Source organism: Rana temporaria, chromosome 5, assembly GCF_905171775.1.
Source record: "Rana temporaria chromosome 5, aRanTem1.1, whole genome shotgun sequence".
NCBI classification, from domain to species: domain Eukaryota; kingdom Metazoa; phylum Chordata; class Amphibia; order Anura; family Ranidae; genus Rana; species Rana temporaria.
Window position 1 is genome coordinate 291809239 of NC_053493.1, and position 27605 is coordinate 291836843.

General features: G+C 40.4%; 1 protein-coding gene across 13 annotated transcripts in view; it reads right to left on the reverse strand.

Moving 5' to 3' along the window:
* The window catches only part of PTPRM (protein tyrosine phosphatase receptor type M), a 916041-nt gene that overhangs the window by 49142 nt on the left and 839294 nt on the right, over positions 1-27605 (reverse strand). For all 13 annotated transcript variants that reach the window (XM_040353983.1, XM_040353984.1, XM_040353987.1 and 10 more), the window contains 6 exons: positions 24984-25100; positions 12694-12848; positions 9738-9873; positions 7644-7793; positions 5008-5181; positions 163-294 (listed from right to left, as the gene is read on the reverse strand). In XM_040353983.1, coding sequence (XP_040209917.1) covers positions 163-294; positions 5008-5181; positions 7644-7793; positions 9738-9873; positions 12694-12848; positions 24984-25100 — 864 coding nt within the window. The remainder of the gene's footprint in view (positions 1-162; positions 295-5007; positions 5182-7643; positions 7794-9737; positions 9874-12693; positions 12849-24983; positions 25101-27605) is intronic.

Below are 27605 nucleotides of genomic sequence, written 5' to 3' on the forward strand. Positions count from 1 at the left end.
TCATTCAGGTCACTCACTACCTCTGCCCTGTTCCATTACAGCAGTCTTTTCACAGACTACATAAACACAATTATTGTCATGGATGATTATCTCTATTAAGCATCATGTAAATAATAAACATATTGCACTGACAGCGTTGTGAATGTTTTTAACCAGACTTACCTGTGCTGGATCTACATCGTTTAACATTACTATTGATGTACAATGGTAGTCAAGGACCAGTCTCCAGAAGTCTTTCACGGTGTTTGGCAATGGATGCTGTGTAACGATGAAAGCGGACGGCTGCACATAGCTCTAAAGAAAGCAGAACAAATTATAATGATAGAAAAGAATCAAGAAATCAAATACATTCTGCAGCAGAATGTCACAAATCAGGACATTGTTAGGATTAACAAAACGCCCAAGGCCCCTTTGGATTTTCCTCTTTTTCTTGTATGTAATAAATGCCACCTATGTGCCTGTCTGTTGTAAAAACCTTTGGCTGCCCTTGAATTCTTCCACAAAAGAAATACCTTTGTCGTTTTAGAACATTTTATCTCTCCATGATAAAAACATAGATTTTTCTTTTATTAGAGAATATGACTAGGAATTGATTTGTAGGGTCGTTGTGGTACTTCTGACAAGTATATTTTTAGCAAGGATTTCAAATTACTCTGGGATCACAATATAAAAGTGAGATAAAGGTTAGCTTTTAACATTCATACTTATTAAATGCTAGACACTGGGAAAAGTTCACAGGCTGAGCTCTGGAGAGAGAGAAACTCTAATCTACTGTAACTTCTTAAACTAGTTTGCCTAACACGTTAATAGATTACTAATATTGTGCTCAGTGGCCATTTTATTAGATACAACCTTTTTTCGTAAAAAAAATCTAAATTCTTCAATGCATGCATTATAAAATGTAATGAAAATCGTCCCCTGTGAATTTTGTCTATATCATTTTATAGCATCAGTCAGTTTCTGCAGAATTCTTGGCCACACAAACATGCTGTGAGCCTCAACCTCCACTGCATCCCAGAGGGTTCATGCAATAGAAAGTTTTATTGCTCAGGTTATCATGATTTTTCCAGGCTTCACCTTTCTGGTTTTAATAATCCCTTTGCCTACCACAACCCAATTTTCCTATTCTTCACTAAGGCCTCGTACACACGACCGAGGAACTCGACGGGCGAAACACATCGTTTTCCTCGTCGAGTTCCTTGTTAGGCTGTCGAGGAACTCGACAAGGCAAGTTTCTCCATTCCCGTCGAGGAAATAGAGAACTTGCTCTCTTTTTGGCTCGTCGAGTTTCTCGACAGTTTTCTCGACGAAAATGTACACACGACCGGTTTCCTCGGCAAAACAATATCTCCCAGCAAGTTTTTTGCTGGTTTTTGCCGAGAAACTCAGTCGTGTGTACGAGGCCTAACAGAGTTGAACACAATCTGATCTTCTGCTGCCCACTTCAAGGTTCACTGTGTAGTACAGAGAAGTCCTTTTGCACACCAGTGAATGAGTGAGTGAATAACTTGTATAGCGCTACACATGCAAACTAAATCGCCTCAAGGCGCTTGTTCCATCCGTTGTCTTCCTTATCCTTCAAAAGAGGTAGGTCTTAAGTTTTTTCCTGAAGTCCTGATAGTTTTCTTCCACGCGGATGTCCATTGGTAAAGCGTTCCATAGCCGTGGTCCTTGGTCTGCAAATCTTTGTTCAGTGATCTAGCGATTAGGCAGTTAGTTGGCAATTATGGACCCCTGTCAGGTTGACAATTCTTGCTATTTTCTCTCAACCTCACTCGTTAACAAAGAGTTTTAATTTACAAAATGTCTGCTCATGAATTTCTTTTTTGTTTTTCACACAATTCTCTGTAAACTTTGCAGACAATAGTGTGTGAAAATCCCAGGTGGTCAGCAGTTTTTGAAATGCTGCAAACACTGTGTCTAGCTTTGACAGTCCTTTGATTCTGCATCAAACAGCTGAACCGTTTGATCATGTCTGCATGCTTTATTTATTTATTTATTTACTTATTATTTGTCATAGACATTTATATAGCACCTAGAATTTACGCAGCACATTATATAGACATAAGTTTATGCCCTCTACTAGCTTACAATCTAAGGTACCTATTTTACATGTATACATACACACACTTGAGGCCAATTTATACAGGAATCAATTAACCTACCAGCATGTTTTTGGAGTGTGGTAGGAAACCGCAGTACGTCCATGCAAGCACAGGGACAACTTGCAAAATTCATACAAACTTCATGCAGATAGCATGCTGGACCGGATTTGAACCAAGGAAATCAGCAAAAGTGCTAACAGCTAAGCCACTGTGCTTGAGTCGCAGCCACACTGTTTGGTTAGTTGTGTTAACAATCAAGTGTACTTTAAGAATGTCCACTAATTGAATTATATTATGAACATTGTGACGCTTGCTTAAAAGGTCAGGAATGAACCAATACAGACCCTATGAGTTAGGGATTGGGAGGGATGGGGGACCACTAAGTCCCCCTTACACTGAGGCGGGAGGTGCGGTGGCGGTAAAGCGCCGCTATTTTTAGCGGCGCTTTACCGTCAGAATTGTGGTGGTATTTGGCCACTAGCGGTGCAGTTTTACCCCCCGCTAGCGGCTAAAAAAGGGTTAATACCGCCCGCAATGTGCCTCTGTAGAGGTGCATTGCCAGCGATATAGCCATGGTTTCTCATTGCTTTCAATGGGAAGGAGCGGTGGAGGAGCCGTAAGCACAATGCTCCAAAGATGCGGCTAGCAGGACTTTTGGAGCAGTCCTGCTAGCGCACCGCTCCAGTGTGAAAGCCCTTGGGCTTTCACACTGGAGAAACAGCAGCCACTGTTTCAGGTCGGTTTGCAGGCGCTATTTTTAGCGCAATAGCGCCTGCAAACTGCCCCAATGTGAAAGGGGTCTTAGGAAGTGCTGCCTTGTGTGTCTTTACAAGTGGCAACCATGTAATATTCATACACAATTGTTTATATTACCGGCCAAAAAAGGCATAAAACGCTGTACATTTATAGTCCCGGAAATAATAAAAATAAAATGATTCCTTATGGGAACCATCAAAGTTTAATGATGGAATTCAGACTCCTCAATCCACCATAAAACAGGAAAATGTCCACTGGTGTTTTGATCCAGTAGGTAATTGGGAATGAGGATTTCATATATTACAGAGAAGGCTAGATCATATGAGGTTTAAATGTTGTCCTCAAAACTATCTTAGTTTTCTTATATTGGAAAAAAAATGAAAACGCCCTAAATCTCTCTTAATTGCACAATGGTAAGTATCCCTGCTTCTGGGCCAAACCTATTCTATCTATATAATGCTGCAGTGTATGTTTGGGAAATGTTTTACATATTACTGGAAATTCAACAATTTATTCCAACAAGGCAGATGTATTATGAGAATCCATCTGGTCAATAGCGATACTTAATGATTAATAACTGAACTGAACTAACAATGTACAGTAGCATTTGATATAAGAGTTAGCAAATAGGCTCAGCATGAGTTGGTTCACAAATTAATTAGGCCTTTGCCAAAAGCCATTATGTAATTGACCGTAACTTGCCAGCAACATAATCACTAACTCAACTCACTTTTATCGAATTTTTGTCCAAATTAGTAAGTTCCCTCCATTGTTGCATTAGCAAGCTGACCAGCAAGGGAGCAACATCCATTAGAGATAGTGGCAGTTGTATTTTAGTCATTCTGTAATTGACAAGGTGTTGCCAGCAGCAGAACTGCCAGCATTACATGGTCTTAATGATTCTAGCATCATATAGGTGGGAAATATTGTCTTGCAAAAAAAGCAAAGGCACATAGGGGTAAGAAAGATTTCTCATTTTAAATCTCAAGTCTCATAAAACCTTTACATTAATAGAAAGAGGAGGGAAATTAATTCATTATTGTAGTAGCAGAAACAAATCAAAGCTTAAAGGAACACGGGGCCAGATTCTCAAAAGAGATACGGCGGAGTAACTGCTGTTACTCCGTCGTATCCCTGGTCCTAACTATGGAACTGATCCACAGACTCAGTTTCCCATAGTTAGGACGAAGATCCAACATGTGTAATTGAATTACACTGTCGGATCTTAAGGATGCAATTCTAGGCCGGCCGCTAGGTGGCGAGGCCATTGCGGCCGGCGTAGAATATGCAAATGACCAGTTACGGCGATCCACGTACGTTCCGACGGCCCGTCGCTCTAAATCTACGTCGTTTACGTCGAGTTCTGCCGCGTAAAACTAGGGCTAAGCCCTAGTTCTCTTAAGCCATGTTAAGTATGGCCGTCGTTCCCGCGTCGAATTTTAAATTCTACGTCGTTTGCGTAAGACGTCCGTGAATGGCGCTGGACGCCATTTACGTTAACGTCTAAGCAAATGACGTCGGAGCGACGTCAGTTAGCGCAATGCACGTCGGGTAATTTACCCGACGGAGCATGCGCAGTACGTCCGGCGCGGGAGCGCGCCTAATTTAAATGGGACTCGCCCATTTGAATAGGAACGCCTTGCGCCGGACGGATTTAAGTTACAGCGCCGCAAAATTCCAGGTAAGTGCTTTGTGGATCGGCACCTAACTTGGGAATTTTGCGGCGGAGTAACTTAAATCAGAAAAGTTACGTTGCGCCGCGGCTTTGTGGATAACCCCCACGGTCTGTAGCAGTATTGGGGTATTATGGTAATTCATAATATTTGTAGACATCTTTGAAGTTGAGTCCAGAAGAAACAACTCTGAGACAAGTATTATTAGAAAAAAATAAAAACTATTATGTGCATGGGCAACATATCAGGGGAAATAATTCAGGGATGGAGTAAAGTCCTACATTTTATCAAGTGCTGTAGAATATTAGTTGACATTCTTTTCTTGGGCAATATTTGTCATTTGTTATTTGCTAAGTGTACCCCGATGAGTACTTTATTGTGCTGGAGGCTGTTTTCTTTATAGTTTGGGAGTTTTCATTTTGTTGGATTACAGATTATATTCTCATTACTATGAACCGTGAAACTGATCTTACATCCATCAATGCTGCGTTGATGTAGTTACTGCTCTCGCCATCTATTGTGATGAGGAAGGGGAGGCATCTGTCTGGAGGTAAGACGTCCATACATCTGTTCTTTTCATGGTTCCTGGGTAATAGCGCTATACTGCAGTCTTCCACCCGTAGTGTTGGTGTCACCATGTTTAGTGTCTGCAGGTACAGAGACAATAATGCAACAACTCACAAAAAAAACACACTTAATGATTTTTTCAAAGTTTAATCAAAAAGAATATATATATATATATATATATATATATATATATATATATATATATATATATATATATATATATATATATAAATATGTATGCAATAGATTGGTCTATATTTGGCTATTTTAGAGTAAAAAGCTTTTTGTGTCTTCCTCCCCAGTGTACCCGATTTTGAAAGGTACCTGCAGCCACTTCCCCCTCCCTCCCAAAGTCTTCTGGGACACAGGACAGGTCCTAGAGGACTTCAGGACCAATAACAGAGAGCAGCGCCGCTCGCACTTGAGCAGTGGGCATACAATTGTGAAGCAGCAAGCTGTAACAGCCGAGTGCCCATAGTAATGATGCAGGCGCCGCCGAGGGAGGAGAGAGGAAGAAAACTGCTGGGGTGAGTGCATCGCTGGACCGTGGGACAGGTAAGTGTGTGTTTATTAAAAGTCAGCAGCTACAGCTTTTGTGGCTGCTGTCTTTTAATAAACACACAAATGACTGGAACTCCGCTTTAATGCAGTGACCGTTCCCCCTTTTTGGAGCAAAGGCAAAATCCCAAACAATCCATATCAGCATGGTTAGAAATATGTATATATAAGAAATACATATCACACTTGCAAAAAGAATTATGCATGGCAATTACCACTAGCTCTATCATCTTCAAAAAAATCGTTAAAATGGCTACATCTCCTGGACATATAGGGCCATGTAATACCACTTTTAGCATTATTATGTGTATAGATATCCACCAAAGAACTTATTTGTGTCTTTGGTAAATGCAGAGGTTAGAGACATTTAATTAAAGGGGTTATCAAGGTTCAAGTTTTTTCACCTTAACCTCCCTGGCGGTATGAGTAATTCAGATTTTAGGTGCTGAAAGCGTTACCATTATTTTGCATGGACATTTGTCGTTTTATATTGTAGGCCTGTAATTCTTAGAAATAACTCACTTAAATCTGTCCAAACAAGAGTCTAGTAGACATCCCGGGTATAATAAAATTTGAAAACACAAAATCATAAATTATAATACAATAAATAAATATAAATAACTATAACAAGTAATATAATAATAATACAAATTATTACTTTTAATTTTTTGATGACGAATTTCCCCACAAATCACTATCGCTCAATTCTGCAAGTGATTCTAATTTATTATCGCTGTTTTCTAGCTGGTCTTAAACCACTTTTGACATACAGGGACACTTTTTGGTTGCTATGGACAATCTCCAGTTTCCAGGCAAAAAGAACAGTTTTTATTTTATAAAAGTGCATGTAGGACACTGGGCAGACCACTAGGGACAAGGGGTGTGTGATTTTTTTACATACAGTACAATAATCTATAAGATTACAGTATACTGTATGTATTGTGTTTATTTTCTTTTTTAAATTTGGCGCCGATCTCCGCCCCTGTGCGTCGTAACGTCGCAGGGAACAGAGCTCGGCGGCACTCGGCACTGTGAATCGAGCGAGAAGGACACCGCTCGATCACACAGCGGGGCGGCATTGCAGGATCCAGGGACAAGGTAAGTAACTTGTGCCTGTGGACTCTGCGAGGCGGTCCTGAGTCTGGCTCGGGGTTACCGCTTTTGGTCCTGAAATTTCACCCCGAGCCAGATTTGGGAATACCGCCAGGGGGGTTAATGTATTCTATGCATTAAGGTGAAAAAAACATCTGATGTTTGCCGGCCCCCCAGCCCCCCCCGTTTAATTACCTGAGCCCTCGAAAGTCCCGCGTCGTGAATGAGCAGGCTTCTCGACCGGGCTTTTCGGCTCTTCTCAGCTCATTCATTAGATGATGTGGTTGAACTGGATGGACTTGTGTCTTTTTTCAACCTGACTAACTATGTAACTATATATGATTGATAGCAGCGCAGCCATTGGCTCACGCTGCTGTCAATCAAACCAATGACGCGGCGTGCCAGGGGGGGGGCAGGGCCCCCTTGGGAGAGAACTTCCAATGAAGGGGGTTAGCTCTTGCGGGGAGGAGCCGAGACAGCCGCCGAGGGACCCCAGAAGACCAGGATCGGGACCACTCTGTGCAAAACGAGCTGCACAGTGGAGGTAAGTATGACATGTTTGTTATTTTATTTCTATATTTGAACCTTTACAACCCCTTTAACTGCTAAAAACATCTCCTGTTCCTGGATATTATTTTATAAATTCCCAGTAAAGTGTTACTTGTTATTTAAAAATCATGTTCACAACCATAAGCAATTATTGTGCAATGTTTAAATAATGCAGCTGAGCTGCTAGGTGTACACATAAAACATGGTCACCAACAACAGGTACAAGCTCTTTGTTCTACTGCAAGAAAAGCAATGTTACATATGCTACATTTGATATACTAATATGTGAGCTTAAGAAATACACCAAGTCATCTAGCAATATTTATTAAAGGATCCAACTTACTCTAAACTCCTCTTTTATTTGACTGGAGTTTGTCTGTGGGTCTACTTTATTCATTTCATAATATACAGATCTCACTTGAGATGCTGTCAGTGATGTGTCCCCACATAGGCAGGCTTCTAAAATGGCATCATGGATGAACACATACTGTTCCTGTAAGGAGAAATATGAGAACAATGTGATTATTTTCATGAAAAACTATCTTTGTTTATAAAGGAAGTAAGGCACTGGTTGAACAAAACAGCACAATGGTGTCTTGCAATCCTGAGAGCCTTTTGATTGCCACCAAGAGCAGCATCTGCATGTTCTCCTCAGGTATATGTGAGGCCCCGTACACACGTCCGAGAAACTAGACGAGCAAAACACATTGTTTTGCTCGTCGAGTTCCTTGTGAAGCCGCCGAGGATCTCGGCGAGCCAAATTTCCTCATTGACTAACGAGGAAATAGAGAACATGTTCTCTTTTTGGCCCGACGAGATCCTCGTCGGTTTCCTCGGCCAAAAGTGTACACATGACCGGGTTTCTCGGCAGAATACGGCTTCGATCGAGTTTCTGGCTGAATTCTGCCGAGAAACTCGGTCGTGTGTACGGGGCCTGAGGGTTTTTCTGCATACTCCCATTACTCTCATAATACATAAAAATAAATAGGGATGTTAGTAGGGATGGTAAAACATAAGCTCGCTTGACAAAATAAGCTAATGGGAATTGAGTAAAATGGAGAATAGTACAGTTGGACCAAGACACTAAGATATAAGTATACATCCAATAAGAAATGATCAATGTACGATATGAAGCCTTCTCTCAATATTCTGGTAAGACTGAAAGTCACTATGAGACTCATGAACATTATGGATAGCATATTTTCACCAAAAAGATATCAGAACCGATCAAGCATCTCTTCTGTAGTGATGGTTGCATTTGTTTTCTAAACATATTTAAAGTAGAAGTACAGCCAAAGCTTGTTTGGCTGTACTTCTCCTATGGATCACAGGAGTGCAGATCTTTGTGCACTGCTGTGACCCATTTTCAGCCGAAGTCCGTTCTCTGCTGACGTCACAGAAGTCGGTCCAGGCTCCGCGTTATCATGACCACCTCCGCCCCCTCCACTGCCCAACGCTCCAGTGAGTGAGGAGGACGCAGAGCAGACAGCGGTGACTGACAGTCAGCAGCTCCCTGCTCGCGGAGCTGTGAGAACTGAGCGATCAGCGGTGTTCGATCGCTCGGTTCTTAGTGTTAGAGGCACCGGGGGACAGATGCAGCATCGGAGCGATTCTGCATTTACCTAGGTAACTATGAATCTTAAAAAAGAAAAAAAAAAGACAAGATACTTCTCTTTTAATAGAACCGATGCATGAACCTGTTTGGGTGTGTAATTTATTGTCAAACTGTTATAATTCTAAACACAAAGGATTGAGGAGTTAAAAAAAAGTTTGAACGAAGGAACAATGGACTTATTGCCCATATCCTGAAACAAGAATACACAGAATCAGTCTTACTGATTATTATGAGTGATACCTCCACTTTGCAGTGGTACTCTGTAATCAGGTTTTCAGGTCAGAATTCAGGTTATTGCCTTTTTTTTTGCGCTGTATTTACCGTTTAATGCTTGAGTTTCTTTTCAGACTCCCGCGGGGAGTAGGCGTTCCTATGAAGAGGGGAACATGATTGACGTCCGGCTACGGCGCGTTCCGAAAATAGCCGGACTAGGTCTCGGCTCTTCACGGCGCTATACGGCGCCTGCGCACGGACTAGGAGCTGACTGCGCAGGCGCCGTATACAGCCGAGTCCTATTTCGGCTATTTTCGGAATGCGTGACGCGCCATAGCCGGACGTCAATCATGTTCCCCTCTTCACAGGAACGCCTACTCCCCGCGGGAGTCTGAAAAGAAACTCAAGCATTAAACGGTAAATACAGCACAAAAAAAAATAAAAAAGGCATACTGTAGCTGACGCTAGTATGCTGGACGGGATGGTATATAATTCTTTTAGGGTGAACCTCCGCTTTAACTGTTACTAATTATATTATGACTAATGTTACAGCATATTCTGGTTAGTCATATAATAAAAAACAAGCCTTCTATTTACTATTGCAATTACCTCTGTTTGAACCATATTCACTCTACGAGAGCGAAGTTCCCTTACACAGTTGTAGATATCTACAACTCCTTCCCTTTCTGCCATATCCAGCATGATGTCTATGACAATAAAGCAGCCTGTTCTGCCAGCTCCGGCACTGAAATAATAAAACAAATACATCATTACTTAATCCAAAGCAGTAATAAAGTCATGAAAATCACTACTTTTACTGATATAAGAAAACATTTAAATATTTATAGGGGTTATTCTATAATACTTAGGAACTAAAATAATTTAGACTTCATTAAATAATACCCACCTAGCAAATATTAAGGCTGATGGCATAGAAGAGGAGTGTAACATCTGACACCTGTCATCGCATTGTTGTCATGATTGCTGTATTTGTAGTGTAAGAAAGACAACATTAAAGTGTCCATAGACATGAGATGATGATCTCATGTCTATGTGCAGCTGCTGACAGTCCATTCTGACAGATGTCAAGGAAGAAAGTGATCAGAAATGTTAGAGGAATGTTAGATGCTCTTGTTTCCTCTCCAACACGCTTGTGCCAGGATTATCTACAACAAATGCTTTGCTCCTCTCTTCTCTTATATCCTAAACATGAACCTGTGTGCAACCCATATATACATATTGTAACCTCACACATCAGCATCTCACTGGTCCCTGGCCACCTTAAAAAATATTGATTAAAGGGGTTGTAAAGTAAGGTGACCAGATTTTTTAAATGAAATCCGGGGACATATTTTTTCTTTATTAGTAATGGCAACAATCAGCGACTCTCTGCCCGTCGCCGCTCACTCTGCCAGGGAAGGCAAGGAGATAAGCAGGCAGGCGGCTGGCCAGGACTTGAGCCAAGGCAGAAGAACATGCGAGTGGAGCTGAATGGGCATGCGCCCGAAACTGAAGAAATATTCCCTCCGCTCCGACCAGCACATGATCATCAGAAAGGGGCACAGATAATGGGAAAAATACAACCCCCCTATGCTAGTAGGCACGGCGGAGCGGGGGTGTGTAATTCTCATTTTTTTATTTTAATTCTGCACTGATTGTCTTTGAAATTGCCCCTGTCCCCTATTAAATCCAATCTGGGGACAAAACCAGGGACAGACTTGGTCCGGGGACAGTGTCCTCAATCAGGGGACTGTCCCCTGAAACTAGCGATGTCTGGTCACCCTATTGTAAAGGTACAATTTTTTTTTCCTAAATAGCTTCCTTTACCTTAGTGCAGTCCTCCTTCACTTACCTCATCCTTCCATTTTGCTTTTAAATGTCCCCTTTTCTTCTGAGAAATCCTCACTTCCTGTTCTTCTGCCTGCAACTCCACACAGTAATGCAAGGCTTTTTCCATGGTGTTGAGTGTGGTGCTCGCCCCCTCCCTTGGACTACAGGAGAGTCAGGATGCCCACTAACACACAGCTCCTTTCTCTATCTGCAATGCAGAGAGCGTCCTGACTCTCCTGTAGTCCAAGTGAGGGGACGGGCATGACACTCCACACCAGGGAGAAAGTGTCGCATTACTGTGTGGAGTTACAGACAGAAGAACAGGAAGTGAGGATTTCTCAGAAGAAATAAGGACATTTAAAAGCAAAATGGAAGGATGAGGTAAGTGAAAGAGGACTGCACTAAGGTAAAGGAAGCTACTTAGGAAAAACAAATTGTGCCTTTACAACCCTTTTAATTTGTAATGGAAGACATTTTGGGGCATACAGATATGTTTTTTGTATAAATAACATAGCCATACTACTTGATATAACCTTAATTCAGTATTGACTTGTGTACATATTTATTCTCTGTATATCTCTGCCCTGCTTTAGGAATAATACAAATTAAGGTAGTAATGCTTGTAGGCTATACTAAACCTTCAACTAAGGCCTCGTACACACGACCGAGTTTCTCGGCAAAAACCAGCAAGAAACTTGCTGGGAGATATTTTTTTGCCGAGGAAACCGGTCGTGTGTACATTTTCGTCGAGGAAACTGTCGAGAAACTCGACGAGACAAAAAGAGAGCAAGTTCACTATTTCCTCGACGGGAATGGAGAAACTTGCCTTGTCAAGTTCCTCGACAGCCTAACAAGGAACTCGACAAGGAAAATGATGTGTTTCGCCCGTCGAGTTCCTCGGTCGTGTGTACGAGGCTTCAGAGTACCTCTTGGTGTATCAGAACTTACCATAAATACATAGGGCTGGAACATAGATGGGAAGATTGGCAGCCTTTAGATTTTTTTGCAACCACAGATTAAGTGGGCATTGCCAGATTAAAACACATTAGTACTGACAAACAAGCTGCTTGCCATGGACATGCAAGTAGCAGCTGATATGTAATTTCCATTTTTTGGTAAATGTTAATTAAATTGGGTTGCAGAAAAGGCCATAATATATCAATACTGTGGACATGGAATTGGACATGGAATTCCTTAACTTAAAGCGGAGTTCCACCCAAAAATGGAACTTGCGCTTTTCGGAATCCCCCCCCCCCTCCGGTGTCACATTTGGTACCTTTCAGGGGGGACGAGGGAGCAGATAAGTGTGTAATCCAGGTATTTTCTCCCATTTGTGGGCATAGGCGGGAGACACAAAGGTCACAGAAAACAACAGGTACCAGTGGGATCGCTGTCTTCTGGGAGAGACACAGGTCCCAGAAGACAGCAGGGACCTGTGGGATCGCGCAGAGTGACTCGCGCATGCGCAGTAGGGAACCACATCCTGATTCCCTTACTGAAGATGGCGGTGGCAGCACCCGAAAGCCTAGGGACAGATTGGCTTCTGGTGCCGACATTGTGGGTGACCAGGACAGGTAAGTGTCCATTTATTAATAGTCAGCAGCTGCAGTATTTGTATCTGCTGACTTTTTTTAGGAGGAACTCCGCTTTAAGGTGCAGGAATCACTTGTGCTTTCATTTCTACATAACCACTTGCATCTCCTTTCATACCATATACAAGGATAGCTTAGCTTACCTGCAGTGTATTACCAGTGGGCCGGCATTTGGTGGACTTTTTACTTTAACTTGCCGTACAAATCCCAGTAGCCCTGTTGCATGGTATGGCACACCATGGTCTGGCCAACCTGTAAAGTGAAACTGCCGAATTTCCCGTATTTCATGTATACCCCTCTGTCAAGTAGAAATAATAAAAATAATAAAGTGTTAATTTAACAGCTCTGTAGAAATACATCTATTTTATGCAATGGTTCATTTATCTCTAGTATTGCAGAGGAAGAAATTTACAAACCTGTTATAATCTGTTGCTATACATATATACAGAGGCATCTGGCTACTCCAGTCAATCCAACATGTGGATTTAATTAAAATTGCACTGAAAGTGCACTTGGAAGTGCAGTCGCTGTAAATCTGAGGGGTAGATCTGAAACGTGGGGAAGCTCTGCTGTTTTTATTATCCAATCATGTGCTAAAATACTGTTTTTTATTTTAATTGCATGTCCCCCTCAGATCTACAGTGTAACCGAAACGCTGCTAAACGTGAGTTGCCATGTTTAGCCAAGTTTAGCCGCATTTGGCGCTTGAAATTCCTCTAAACACAGCTTCTGAATGCATTTTTTGGGGTTCCAGAAAAAGCCTCTAAACTCAACTGCCTAGAAACGACTATACATGTACTGATAAGATAACAGAGGAGAGTTCAGGAAAAAAATGCCCAACTGCTCCTAAACGTCTGTTTGCCAGCAGCAGTGTACATGAGGCCTAAAGCCTCGTACACACGACCGAGAAACTCGACGGGCGAAACACATCGTTTTTCTCGTCGAGTTCCTTGTTAGGCTGTCGAGGAACTCGACAAGGCAAGTTTCTCCATCCCCGTCGAGGAAATAGAGAACTTGCTCTGTTTTTGGCTCGTCGAGTTTCTCGACAGTTTCCTCAACGAAAATGTACACACGACCGGTTTCCTCGGCAAAAAAATATCTCCCAGCAAGTTTCTTGCTGGTTTTTGCCGAGAAACTCGGTCGTGTGTACGAGGCTTAAGGGGATAAACTTCGATAAGGATACAATGACAGTTAAAGCAAACTGACAAAAAAAAATATGTGTTTCTTTTTTAATTCTCACCCATCTTTAATCCTTAGTTTAATCTAATCAGCCCTAATTTGCTCTTTCTTTGCTTTCTCCCCTAATAATTATTTTACTGATGATTTTTTTCTCTAATCTTATTCTATTTTCTAACCATTTCTATTGACATTTTTTTCATATTTAATCATTTTGTTTCTACATTTTTTAAGTGTGGCATTAAAAAAGTGCACAATTGAAAAACATGCTTTTATTTCATTTGCAAAAAAAAATTGCAATGTTTTGTACCAGAATCAAAATGTTATTGTCATGTTGTAAAGAACTGTAATGTTTTGTTAATTAATCAAAATTTTGACATTTTAAGCAGGACGATTTTTTTTCACATATATATATATATGTGAAAATATATATATATACACACAATATATAGTATATATATATATATATATATATATATATATATATATATATATATATATATATATATATATATATACGATCGGTTTTTTATGCAATCCAAAGACAGAAAAGGTTACAAAAATAAAAACAATGCACTTGTTGTCTTCTTTAATCAGTGTTCGTTTAAAAAAAAAATACATATATATATATATACATATGTATATATGTATTTTTTTTTTAAACGAACACTGATTAAAGAAGACAAGTGCATTGTTTTTATTTTTGTAAACTTTTCTGTCTTTGGATTGCATAAAAAATAAAATAGTACTGTAATGCCCTGTACACACGATCGGTTCGTCTGATGAACTGATCGTGTGTGGACCCCATCAGTTTTTTTCCCATTGGTGAAAAAAAAAATAGAACCTGTTTTTAAATTTTCGCATGGTTAAAAAACCGATAGAAAAAAACGATCGTCTGTGGGGAAATTCATCGGTCAAAAATCCATGCATAACTAATAGACAGGAAGTGCAATCAGCGCAAAAATATGTGTAAACGTGATCAAAAAATAGTGTAAAAAGACCCTTATTTAAAGGGAAATAGGTAATAGTCAAATAAAAAACTATTTCCTAGAAGTAAAAAGTCAAAATAAAACTTAACAGTTGAAATTCCACTGGAATGCTTGCTGAACACAAAAAAAAAAAAAACAATCATAAATGTATAAATTTAAAGTGAACAAGAGAAAATAAAAAATAAAATATATATATATAAATGCACAAGTCCACATAAGGTAAAACGTCCACAATAAAGAAAAAGATCCAACGATCAAATCTTTGGAAATCTTTACCACGTGAAAGAAGGAAAAAGAGACACCCAAAACTGAAACTGTGTTCCTCGCTTACATGCCAGTTTGAATCGGCAAAATTAAGCATTTTTTTTCTCGAACAAAATACTGTATACTGTATATGCATCCCTTTTGTTATCTTAAGTAATGACAAAGTTGTTACTCAATAAAACTGGGTCATAGCAGAATGGTAAAATATGTTTCCAATCCATGGGGGGTGTACAGGTGTCAGAGATGTACTGGTTAAACATGTGGTACTGTTTAATGACTATAAAAAGATCTTCATAATCTGTAAGCTCTAACATGTTTAAGTATTTCATATGAGATAAATCACCAGGAAAAGAAATAAAACTAGGTTCCATCTAAAAACAGAAACATATTTTAGATATGAACTAAATTCACCCCAGTTCTAGCAATACTCTGCCAGAGAGATAATATTGTAGTGACGATCATAAATCTCAATAACTAAGACATTTTAATACAGTGCTACCATTTCTAATGGGATTGAATGGAACTCCATCTGTTCAGCAGATGAATCAAGTCTACATGAGATTTAATAAGAAGCGTCTCCAACTGGAGGTCTTCACACTTTTCTCATCAACGAAGACATATGCTATTCAGTGCAATTTGCAAACTTCACAGGGTTGGGATGCTGCTTTGAATTTTAGTTCACACTGAATGCACGCTAACATGAAAATACAAAAAAAGTGAAAGAGAATTAGGAGTATGGGAGTGCTGGGTGGTCTGAGATACTGATTATTCTATATTAAAGTTAAACTCCAGGCAGATATATAACCCTTTCATGCCTAAGCCTATTTCTGACATTTGTTGCTTACAAGTCAAAATTCATATTTTTTGCTAGCATATTACTTAGAAGCCTCATACATTATATAAATATTTTTAGAAAAACCCCTAGAGAATAAAATGGCAAATACATGGCAAAAAAAAAAAATGGCGATCATTGCAATATTTTATGCCACACTGTATTTGTGCAGCGGTCTTTCAAATGCAATTTGTTGGGAAAAAAGACACTTTCATGAATTAAAAAAAAAAAAACAGTAAACTTAGCCCAATTTTTTTATATAATGTAAAAAATGTTACACCGAGTAAATAGATGCCTAACATGTCATGCTTTAAAATTGCGCTCACTCGTGGAATAGCGACAAACTACGGTAGTTAAAAATTTCCATAGGCAACGCGTTAAAAAAACGTAACGGTTACCAGGTTACCAGGGGAACTTTAAAAAATAGTTTTTTTATTTATTTATACGCTTTAAAAAATTGTAACGGTTACCAGGTTAGGGTTACAGAGAGGTCTTTTGCTAGAATTATTGCTCTCACAGGGACAATCGCGGCTATACCTCACATGTGTGATTTGAACACCGTGTACATTTGAGGGTGTGACTTAAGTATGTGTTTTCTTTGCTTCAGGGAGGACACAGGGACTGGGGCACTTTAAAAAATCTTTTTTTTTCTTATTTATTTCTTACATTGTCCCTTTTAAAAAAAAAAATTCTGATCACTTTTATTGCTGTCACCAGGAATGTAAACATCCCTGGTGACAGTAATAGGTGGTGACAGGTACTCTTTATGGAGGAATCGGGGGTCTAAAAAAAAAAAAATCCCTCCCGCACTTAAAAGCATTCAGATAGCTAAAATTGGCAATTCTGAATAATGTCATTTTTTTAAATTGGTGCCATTGGCAGCTGAGTAAACCGGATTTTACATCAGAGACCCGAACAGAGCTGAATCCGGCTTTGTTCGGGTCTTAGCCTAGACGGCGGACGTGCCGGCTGGTGGCTCGGGTCTCCTGGTGGCACGGGAGGCCCAGGAAGAGTGGCGGGAGGGGCGGGAGGGGGGACGTCTTTTAGCCGCATTTGTTATCACTAAAGAGCCAACCGCCCGCTATAGAAAATGCTGTAGGCACGATCAGGTATAACCCCTTCAAGCCATGAACGCAAATTTGCGAACGGTCAGCGTGTAGGGGATAAGAAACAAATAATGCAGTTCTATATTCAATAATACACCAATAAATGTATATTTTTTATAAAGAACTCTGCAGTTTCTTTCAACAATTTTAACCTCCCTGGCTGTATTCCCGAGTGTGGCTCGGGGTGAAATTTCAGTACCAAAAGCGGTAACCCCAAGGCACACTCGGGATCACATCGCAGGATCCAGGCAAAGTTACTTACCTTGGGGTAGATTCAGTAAGCAATTGCGTCTGCGTAACCATAGTTATGCAGCGCAATTGCTTAGTTGCGCTGGCGTATCAACTGCTCCTGATTCAGGAAGCTCGATACGCCGACTGCAGCCTAAGATATGACTAGCATAAGGCTCTTATGCCGTCGTATCGTAGGCTGCATTCTTACGATGGCCGCTAGGTGGCGTTCCCGTAGTGGTCAGCGTAGAGTATGCAAATTGCATACTAACGCCGAATTCACAACCCTACGCGCGCCCTGTGTACGCATTTTACGTCGTTTGCGTTCGTCGGGTTCCGCGTAAGGCTGCTCCTGCTATTAGCAGGGGCAGCCAATGCTAAGTATACCCGTCGTTCCCGCGTCGCGATTTAAAAAAATTACTTTTTTTGCGTAAGTGAATCGTGAATGGCGCTGGACGCCATTTACGTTCACATTAAAGCAAATGACGTCCTTGTGACGTCATTTGCCGCAATGCACGTTGGGAAAGTTTCCCGACGGAGCATGCGCACTACGTTCGGCGCGGGAACGTGCCTAATTTAAATGATCCACGACCCCTACAGGATCATTTAAATTACGCGCCCTTACGCCGGGCAGTTTTAAGGAGCGCCCGCGCAAATTACGTAGCTACTGCTTCATGAATGAAGCGTAGTGCAGGTAATATACGGAGGCACAGTGTTAAAACGGTATGCTCCGTAAGAGGGCGCAATTCGTACCTGAATCTACCCCCTTGTCTCCTGGAATCTGCGAGTGTGTGTGCGAGCTGTGTCCTCCTCCGCTGGATTCACACAGTGCCGAGTGCCAAGCTCTGTTCCCTGCCAGCGTTGCGACGCACCGGGACGGAGTTCGGCACCAAATTCAAAAAAAATTAAAACACAGTATACATACAGTACACTGTAATCTTACAGATTACAGTACTGTATACAATTATTTCACATCCCCTTTGTCCCTAGTGGTCTGTCCAGTGCCCTGCATGCACTTTTACATTCAAAATAGTTTTCTTTCTGCCTGGAAACTTGAGATTGTCCATAGAAACCAAAAAGTGTCCCTTTACGTCAAAAGTGCTTTTAGAGCAGCTAAAAAACAGCGATAATAAATTAGAATGACTTGCAGAATTGAGTGATAGTGATTTGTGGGAAAATTCGCCATCAAACACTGAAAGTAATGACAGCAACAATTCTGCAACTGAGCAAATTTCTGTTTATTTATTTGAATTTTTTTTATTATTATTATATTATTATTTGTTATAATTATTTATAGTTATTTATTATATTATAATTTATAATTTTGTGTTTCAAACTTTATCATACCCGGATGTCTACTAGACTCTTGTTTGGACATATTTAAGCAAGTTATTCATAAGAATTACAGGACTACAAAATAAAACGCCAAATTTCCATGCAAAACATTGTACCGCTTTCAGCACCAAAAATCTGACATAATCATACCCTGAAAACAGAAGACTGTGAATGCCTACGTCTAAGGTGGGCAGCAAGTCTGAACACCTCTGTCATGCTGGAGAGTGCAAAATCAGGCTCTCTTCTACAACAATCGGCTTCCAGCTTTTATCGGCAAAGCTTGATTGAACAAGCTGAGGTTAGAAGCCGATTGCTTTCTAGGCAGAAGTGAGCCAAATTTTGTACTTTCCAGCTTTAGTAAATAAATCTCACAGCCCTGCAGCCTCCAGTAAAATTGTCAGAATTGCCACTGTCATTGCTGAGTCTTGTAGTAATGTACGGGTGGGAGAAAGGAACAACAATGGGCAGCAGGAGACACGGGTGTTCAACAGTCCCAGAAGTGTAAAAAGCTGAAGATTTTCCTGGAGACTGCAGCAATAGAAGTTAGAGAATTCTCACCTCATCAGAGAGGTATTCACAGTGTTCAATTGCAGGGAGCTGTTTTTTTGGATTTCTTAGTTGCTGTAATGCAAGCAGTTAGTACCTATATTTCACTTGGTATCATGCTCTAGCAGTCCCTTGTGAAGCACAGCTCCGACTGGGTGTTTGATAAGCAGCACAAGTAGTCACTCAATTACCTGAATGCTGCAATGTGTAGTTGGTAACAAGAACATGCTGAAAGTAGAGAAAATAAGCTCATCTGCTGTGTCTCCTTTACCAGACTGAGAGAAGGACAAGACCGGAAAGTGTTTCTGAAAAATGTATGTCCAACTAAACATTTTGTCTTTTTTTTTTACAGTGGACAAACCCCTGTTAGGTTTTTATGGTTATCAGGAGCTCCATTACATAGATTTCCTCACAATTTCTTTCTTGCTACCAACATTTTACCAGACAGGAATAGAGAAAAACTCTCAAACAACATGAACAGAAAAAAAAATACAATTTTGACTAGGGTAAGGCCATAACTGCAGATTTTCCCCCACTTCCTGTCTGGAGAAGTCATCAGCAGGAAGTGATAGTACATCTTTCCAAGGGCACATTTACACTTTTGGTGCCTTCTGCATAGTGAACTGTGGTGGATGATTCTTCAGAGGGCATTTGACAGGAGGCTTCCTCTCGACAGCCTTAACCCCTAAAAACCCACACTGACAGTTCACTGGGCGGCATTTTTCCTCCAAGTGTTACAGGGATAGTTTTTATCATGCCCCAGCATGTGTACACCCCATCTTCTGTGTTCGATACAGGAGCAGTTTCAGGGCCATAAAAACACAGGTAAACCATGTGTCTTTACCACCACCCAACCACAAATTCAAATGAGGCCTAACAGAATGAGGAAAAATAATAAGAATTTGTTGCGCTATAGATCTTTAGTATCAGTTGGTTCAATAAGATATCAGCAGCCAGCACAATATTGAAGGAAGTCAATAACAAGATATATATGGTAAGTGTGCAGCGCTTTAAATCCCAAAAGGACAATCCAAGAACAAAAGTTCAATAGTAGTTCAATCTGTGATATGCAGGGAATTAGGAGACCCGCCAATACAGCCGCTTACCCCATGTAGTGGACCCTCATCACAAAGGTCACATCAGCTTATATAAAGTAAACTCAGGTAATAAGGAAGCCTATCAATCTTCATACACTTAGTGGCAGCAGACCGGATAGTGGATGCAGCAAACCTCAATGGGATTCTCCTTGTTCAAAAATTCCCCTTTAGCGGTAATCATCAAATATATGTCATTTTATGCAGACAAAAGGAGGTAAACCTCATTGTGCAGTACATCAAAACAGTATTTATTCAGATAAAAAACATTTAAAATTGCACTCACATTGCTGACAAACAAAAGCAAGCTCTGTTTGTATGCATACAGCCTCTCCCCATCAAAAAGATGGCTGCCATGTCCCAGCATGCAGTAATGTCACATTTCTGCCTCCTCCCTACGTCGTTTTGTGAGAGAATCACATAATCGAAACAACGTAAGGAAGAGTCGGCAACGTGATGCTACTGCATGCTGGGACACGGCGGCCATCTTTTTATCTGAATAACTACTGTTTTGATGTACTGCACAATGAGGTGTATCCCCTTCTGTCTGCAGGGGGTGACATATATATATATTTTTTTAGTTCGGATGACATATATTTGATGATTACCGCTTGAGGGTAATTTTTGAACAAGGAGAGTGACATCCAGGTTTGCTGCATCCACTATCCGGTCTGCTGCCACTAAGTGTATGAAGATTGATGCGCTTCCTTCTTACCCGAGTTTACTTTATATAAGCTGATGTGACCCTTGTGATGAGGGTTCACTACATGGGGTAAGCGGCCGTATTGGCGGGTGCTGGTGACTGGTCTCCTTATTTCCTGCATATCGCAGATTGAACTACTTTTGAACTTTTGTTCTTGGATTGTCCTTTTGGGATTTAAAGCGCTGCACACTTAACATATATAACTTACAGAACCCAGGACAGGAGCAAAAACTTGAGTGGAATTCTTTCACGCTATATGAAGCGGAAAAAAAAAACACCCCACTTTGGCTTGCAGCATAGTAAAACCAAATCTACTACCCTGCCAGGCAGATGTACATTTTAGAACTGGATAGACAGAAATACTAATCTTTTAGAAGGTAAAACAGCTCTTGTCTAAATATTTCAACTGTGTATACTGTATAACAGTTTGCTTGGAGTTTAGTTTTATTTCTGGATTAGAACTATGTATGGAAACTATGGTTTGTCAGGGCAACTTGTGAGAACTGAAAAATATAATGATAATGGTCATGGCAAGAGAGAAAACACATGCTGAGACATCCAAGTAAAAAAAACACATTTGATATTTAGTTAAAAAAATGATCAGGATGCCTTTGCCATCAGGAAACACTTTCTTTATCAGAAAGGACTTTCTCTACTTCGGAATTGCTTTTGCCAATCACAAAAAAAGCTCTTCAACAACTCCAAAGTTCATGTTAAGGGTGATGTCGACAAGCACTTTAAAAACAGCCTGTTCAGCAATTTGTGAAGCCTTTTCTATATAAATCTCTGACCTTATAGCAAAAAAGCAGTATGGAGTTAGGAACTGTGGATAATGCTTTGTCCCTGGACCTTGCAGATAATTATTCACAATGACCAGTTCTAGAGTATTAAATTGTGACATTATAGCTAAAAAGGACAATTGGAGGTAAGCATAACTTGTTAATTACATTCACCTCCTTTCTGTACGTTTCCAAATACAACACTGAAACAGGAAACTACTGTACATCACTTCTCATATAACTACATCGTTTGCACAGTTCCCTGCCTGTCTGTTTTAAACCACCAGGGATGTTAAAGGACCCCTAAAACCAGTTCCCTAGAGAGGGGATGATCACCATCACGTTATTATTGGAGCACATAAGCACTGACACCCTCTCCTGGGCACAGGGAAGTTCTAAATAGCCCAGTGCTTGGCAGCATCACACACCATTGATTTGGGAGAGGTACCCCATTTGTGGTAAATCCCTTTCAAAGCACCCTCAGTGCTGTAGGGTATGTGCACTGGTATCAACATGCTCAATACCCCCTTGTCATTGGCAAATCAGCTGGGATTTCTAGTGTGTTGGTCTGGATATATCTTGGAGAGGCAGAAATATATATATATATTTTTAAATCATTTTAAAATTCCAAAACATTAATTAAATACATTTAAAAGTACAGTTTCAGAAGCATGGAAGGCTCAGGCTTTAAAGTTTGCATGCTGGGTTAAAAGCTGTATTTACTGCTGACTTTAAAAGCGGCATTCACCTGCTGTCTACATTTGTCTGGTGCACATTCACCTTATTATAAAGAGATGTATGTCACAAGGACAAATTGCTGTATAATTTATAAATAGACCCTTTGCTCACTAAGCAATATCAATGTTATATTTGAAATTCATCCACCACTTTATACTGGTCTTTGCCTACAATAACAGCTTGACATCCCTATACATTGATTGACTATATATAATTCACCATAGTATAACCCACCATAAGCCAGGCTGAATAACATTAAGAAGTAGGTTGAACAAGGTTACTTGGCTTTGTCTGCATATGTTGTTTGAGAAAGTAAATGTCTAATGCCCTGTACACACGATCGGTCAATACAATGAGAACGGTCTGATGGATTTTTCCATCAGTTAACCGATGAAGCTGACTGATGGTCAGTCGTGCCTACACACCATCGGTTAAAAAAATGATCGTGTTAGAACGCGGTCACGTAAACCACGTACAACCGCACTATAATGGGGAAGTTCAAATCCAATGGCGCCACCCTTGGGGCTGCTTTAGCTGATTTTGTGTTAGTAAAAGACGATTCACGCTTTTCTGTCTGTTACAGCATGATGAATGTGATATCTCCATAATGAACGCTAGTTTTACCAGAACGAGCACTCCCGTCCCCTAATTTAGTCTGAGCATGCATGGATTTTTAACCGATGGACGTGCCTACAAATGATTGTTTTTTTTTCTATCAGTTAGGTATCCATTGGTTAATTTTAAAACAAGTTTAAATTTTTTTAACCGATGGATAAATAACCGATGGGGCCTACACACGATCGGTTTGGTCTAATGAAAACAGTCCATCAGACCGTTCTCATCGGATTGACTGATCGTGTGTACGCGGCATAAGTGTATATACAGTACATACGGTATATTCTGTGTGATCTAGGGACTTTGAGGTGGTGCTTCAGTGGTTTGTAAAATCACTTCTCCTTAGACCTGGCAAAAATATACAAAGGAATTAGGAATGAGCTAAAGTATTAGACGGTGTGTCAGGGCATTAGGATTCCTGTATAGACCTCAAATGTTCCAGAAACTTAATTCTACTAGAGCAGAAGCTCTTAGGTGGTATTTGAAGTGTTGTTGCTTCTTCACGTTAATAGGAACCAGCACAGAGCTTCTCTTCTGCTTGTGGTGGATGGTTGCAGCATCCAAATTGTAACTGCTGAACCCAATGTAGTTATGTAATAAATATGGATAACTACTGCCTCCATATGGATATTTACTGCCTCCACATGGATGTCTGCTGCCTCCATATGGATATCTACTGCCTCCACATGGATGTCTGCTGCCTCCACATGGATGTCTGCTGCCTTCACATGGATGTCAGCTGCCTCCATATGGATGTCTGCTGCCTCCATAACCAGCTACACTATAGCAGCTTTCTCATTGTACTTATAGTAGGCTATCCCTAACTCCAAATCTCAAGTATAGCTGACCACTGGTGGTGTATATAAGTCAACCGGCTAATATATGTCTTAGTGATTGAATGCTGAAATGTTTGCTTTTTCACCCATGTTCTAAGGCTGTAACTAAAGCAGGGGTTGACAAATTTGCTTGGAATCTAGGAGCCAGCTAAAAAAGTTAGGAGCCAGAAAACGCGCCCCGTCGCGACGAGCTTGCGCGCAGAAGCGAACACATACATGAGCAGCGACCGCATATGTAAACAGAGTTCAAACCACACATGTGAGTTATCGCCGCGATTGGCAGAGCGAGAGCAATAATTCTAGCCCTAGACCTCCTCTAACTCAAAACATGCAACCTGTAGAGTTTTTTAAACGTCGCCTATGGAGATTTTAAAGGGTAAAAGTTTGACGCCATTCCACGAGCGGACGTAATTTTGAAGCGTGACATGTTGGGTATCAATTTACTCGACGTAACATTATCTTTCATAATATAAAAAAAATGGGGATAATTTTACTGTTGTCTTATTTTTTAATTAAAAAAAGTGTAATTTTTTCCCCAAAAAAGTGCGCTTGCAAGACCGCTGCGCAAATACGGCATGACAGAAAGTATTGCAACGATCGCCATTTTATTCTCTAGGGTGTTAGGATAAAACATATATATAATGTTTGGGGGTTCTAGTTAGAGGGAAGAAGATGGCAGTGAAAATAGTGAAAAATTACATTAGAATTGCTGTTTAACTTGTAATGCTTAACTTGTAATACCAACGGCCACCACCAGATGGCGCCAGCTTACACATCTGGTGGTATTAACTTGTAATACCAACGGCTCACCACCAGATGGTGCCAGCTCACAAAAAAAAAAAAAAAAAAAAAATTTTTTTTTTTTTTTTTTTTTTTTTGCCCCCCCTTCCAAGCCAAGTCGCCAGGACCCTATTTCTAGTCGCCATGGCGACCTGGCGCCCGGGATTTGTCGACCCCTGAACTAAAGTGACTAGCTAAATCCTCAGTTATTTGGTAATTACTGATAACAATTATGATCAGATGAGCATGACCCCAATATTTGGCTTTGAATTAGTGAAAAAATGTTGATGGCCCTGAAATTCTGATGGGGACACTTCACCAACAGAGCACCTAAGCAATATAAGAAGCCAGCATTTGATTTACCTTTCTGACATCCCTAAACCCAGTAAACAATGTTAACATAAACACATACCTTTTCCACTGCAAATGTTCTTATTACATATTCAGCAAGTAGCTCTGTTTCAATTAATGTCACTTTAATGTCTTTATATATCTCTGTATCATCTGGCCAGTATTTGCAGCACTTCACCTGGAAGTATATTGAGAAAAAATGGAAAATTAATTATACATTCTTATAAACTACCCGATTTGCAAAGCTTTAATGAGAAGTGACCCTGTCAATCCTATGTTAAGAGGAAGCTCATTGATTATCAAAGAGAGCACTTAACACAAGTAACAAATCTGCAAAAAGTCCTTAAAATCAGGTTTTCTTAATGAAACAGTAAAAGGTTGAGTAAAACTTGGTTGATACTGATTCATCACATCCTCGGTGGAAGAACATGTGTCTCTCAATAATATTGTTTTTTCCAAACATCTCATATTATTTAGGAATATTTTTTATATTGAAAGAAAACCCTTATGCCCGGCCAAATCACATCGGAAAAATATAGAATATGTTCTATATCTAAAGCCCGATGGAATTCATCGGAATTTCCGATGAAAAAACTCTGATGGGGCAACACACGATCGTAAAATACGATGGAAAAAGTCCATCAGACTTTTTCCATCGGAAATTCTGATCGTGTGTATGGGGCATAACTCTAATGAAAAAGCATGATGTGTTGTAAAATGAGGAACTCAAAAGTATTACATTTTTGTTTTCTTCCATTGAGAATACGTAGTGTTTTAACGTGCAAAGATTGAGTTAAAGTAGATCTTCACCCTCAATCAGATGTTGCCTCCCTCTCACCCCTCTGCTGTGCAAAATAAGCTTTTTTTTAAGTATTTTCAGTTTTCATCTGCCCCTTCAATGCTAGTCATTCGCCTAGTCAACTGATGTGCATTTGGGCATATGTACATCACATATCTCAGGAGGCTTAGTCATTCGTTGAGAAAGGGGGGGGGGGGGCTAGTGGCTCATTATTGATTAACTGCTGGCCGAAACCAGGAAGAGCCTGCAGCCTCCCGATGGTGTCATGTGGCTTGGGACCGAGCAGGGGAAAGAAGAGGAGCAGAACCCAGCATGACAATGCTGAGTCTGCTGGGTGGATGAGTACCTTAAATGTGCAGATCCTGTGACCAGGTAAGAATGGCTTAAAAAGGGAATGTACAGTTTCTAACTATTCACTATCAGAAAAATGTATTTTAAAGAGACTGGACCATTTTAGACAAAATGATTGTGCCCTGTGAAACTGCTACATAAAAGTTGTCATTTACCTATCTGTCATTTTTGCACATCCACTACGTGGACCAAAAATTTTCTATCATTCTGATCTATCAATTTCCATATCATTATAAATAAATGAAATTACTCCAAAAAGTCATGTCTGTATTGCTTTAATGTTTTGGCAGTATACTAGCATTTACTGATTTAATTTGTTAGCAGGACAACATTCTTAGGTAAAAGCTCTGTTAACTTTACAAAGTGTGGAAAGTTTGACCTTTCTTCTGGTTCGAGGAATTAAAATAAAATATGACTGGTTTCTGTGAGTTTCAGTTCTTTTTACATATTTCTTTGTTTTTAATAAAGGGCATCTAAATTCAAGAACACATTTTTTTTTATACAGCTTCTCATTTCTTAGATGTGGTGTTCTTTTTTCTCTCTAGGCTATTTTTCCCTAAAGCAGAGTTCCACCTATTTAAAAGTCAGCAGCTACAAAAAGTGTAGCTGCTGACTTTTAATAATCGGACACTCACTTGTCCCACAGTCCAGTGATGTGGGCGAATGAAGCCCAGCTCCTCTCCCCCTCCTCTCTGCGGCGTCGGCATTGTAATTGTTTTACAGCCATGCACATGCGCGAGCCACGCTGCACGCTGTGAATGGCCAGACAATCCTTTGGGACCTGTTACGTGTCCCAGAAGATTGCAGGGAGGGAGGGGGAGAGGTGAACTTCCTTTCCGGTGCCGCAGAACCCCGGGAAGAAATGGGAGCTGCATGCCTTTAAAAAGAGGGTATCCGCCCCCCCCAAACAAATGACATGACAAACATGGCATGTCCGCGGGTCTCCATCACTTAAAATGGAAGTTCCATTTTTGGGTGGCTCTCCGCTTTAACCTTTAACAGCAAGCATTTTATGACTATAGGACACCACCTCCACTGCTCATTTTTATAACATAGGGGGAAGATGTTCTGAAGTCCAGACAGAGAACTGGGAGCAACACTAACTAATAACAGTGTACAGAAAGTTTGGCAGAATTAACAGGTTTTTCTTTTTTTCCATTAAAATGGTTGTAAAGTCACATTTACTGATTAATTACCTTCTTTGCAGAGCCCTGCTGTCCTGTCACGTGACCTTCCTCTGCTTTCCTTCATGATCTAAGAGAGCACAGTGGGAGGGGCTGAGATTCCCCAATGATGAATACAAGCTAGCAGAGGGAGGTCATGTGTCTGCACAGCAGGGCTCTGGAAAGAATGTATTTAGCATTATAATTTTAGTAAAACACACACACACTGTACTTATCAGGGACCTAAAACAAAGAGCATCAAAGTAATTAATATACAGTATGTTTCTTTATTTTACAAGCACTAAAGCAGCTGTAGAGAATAGAATTACACAGGCATGAGAAGAGTGGGGAGGAGCAGACAGGGGAGGGG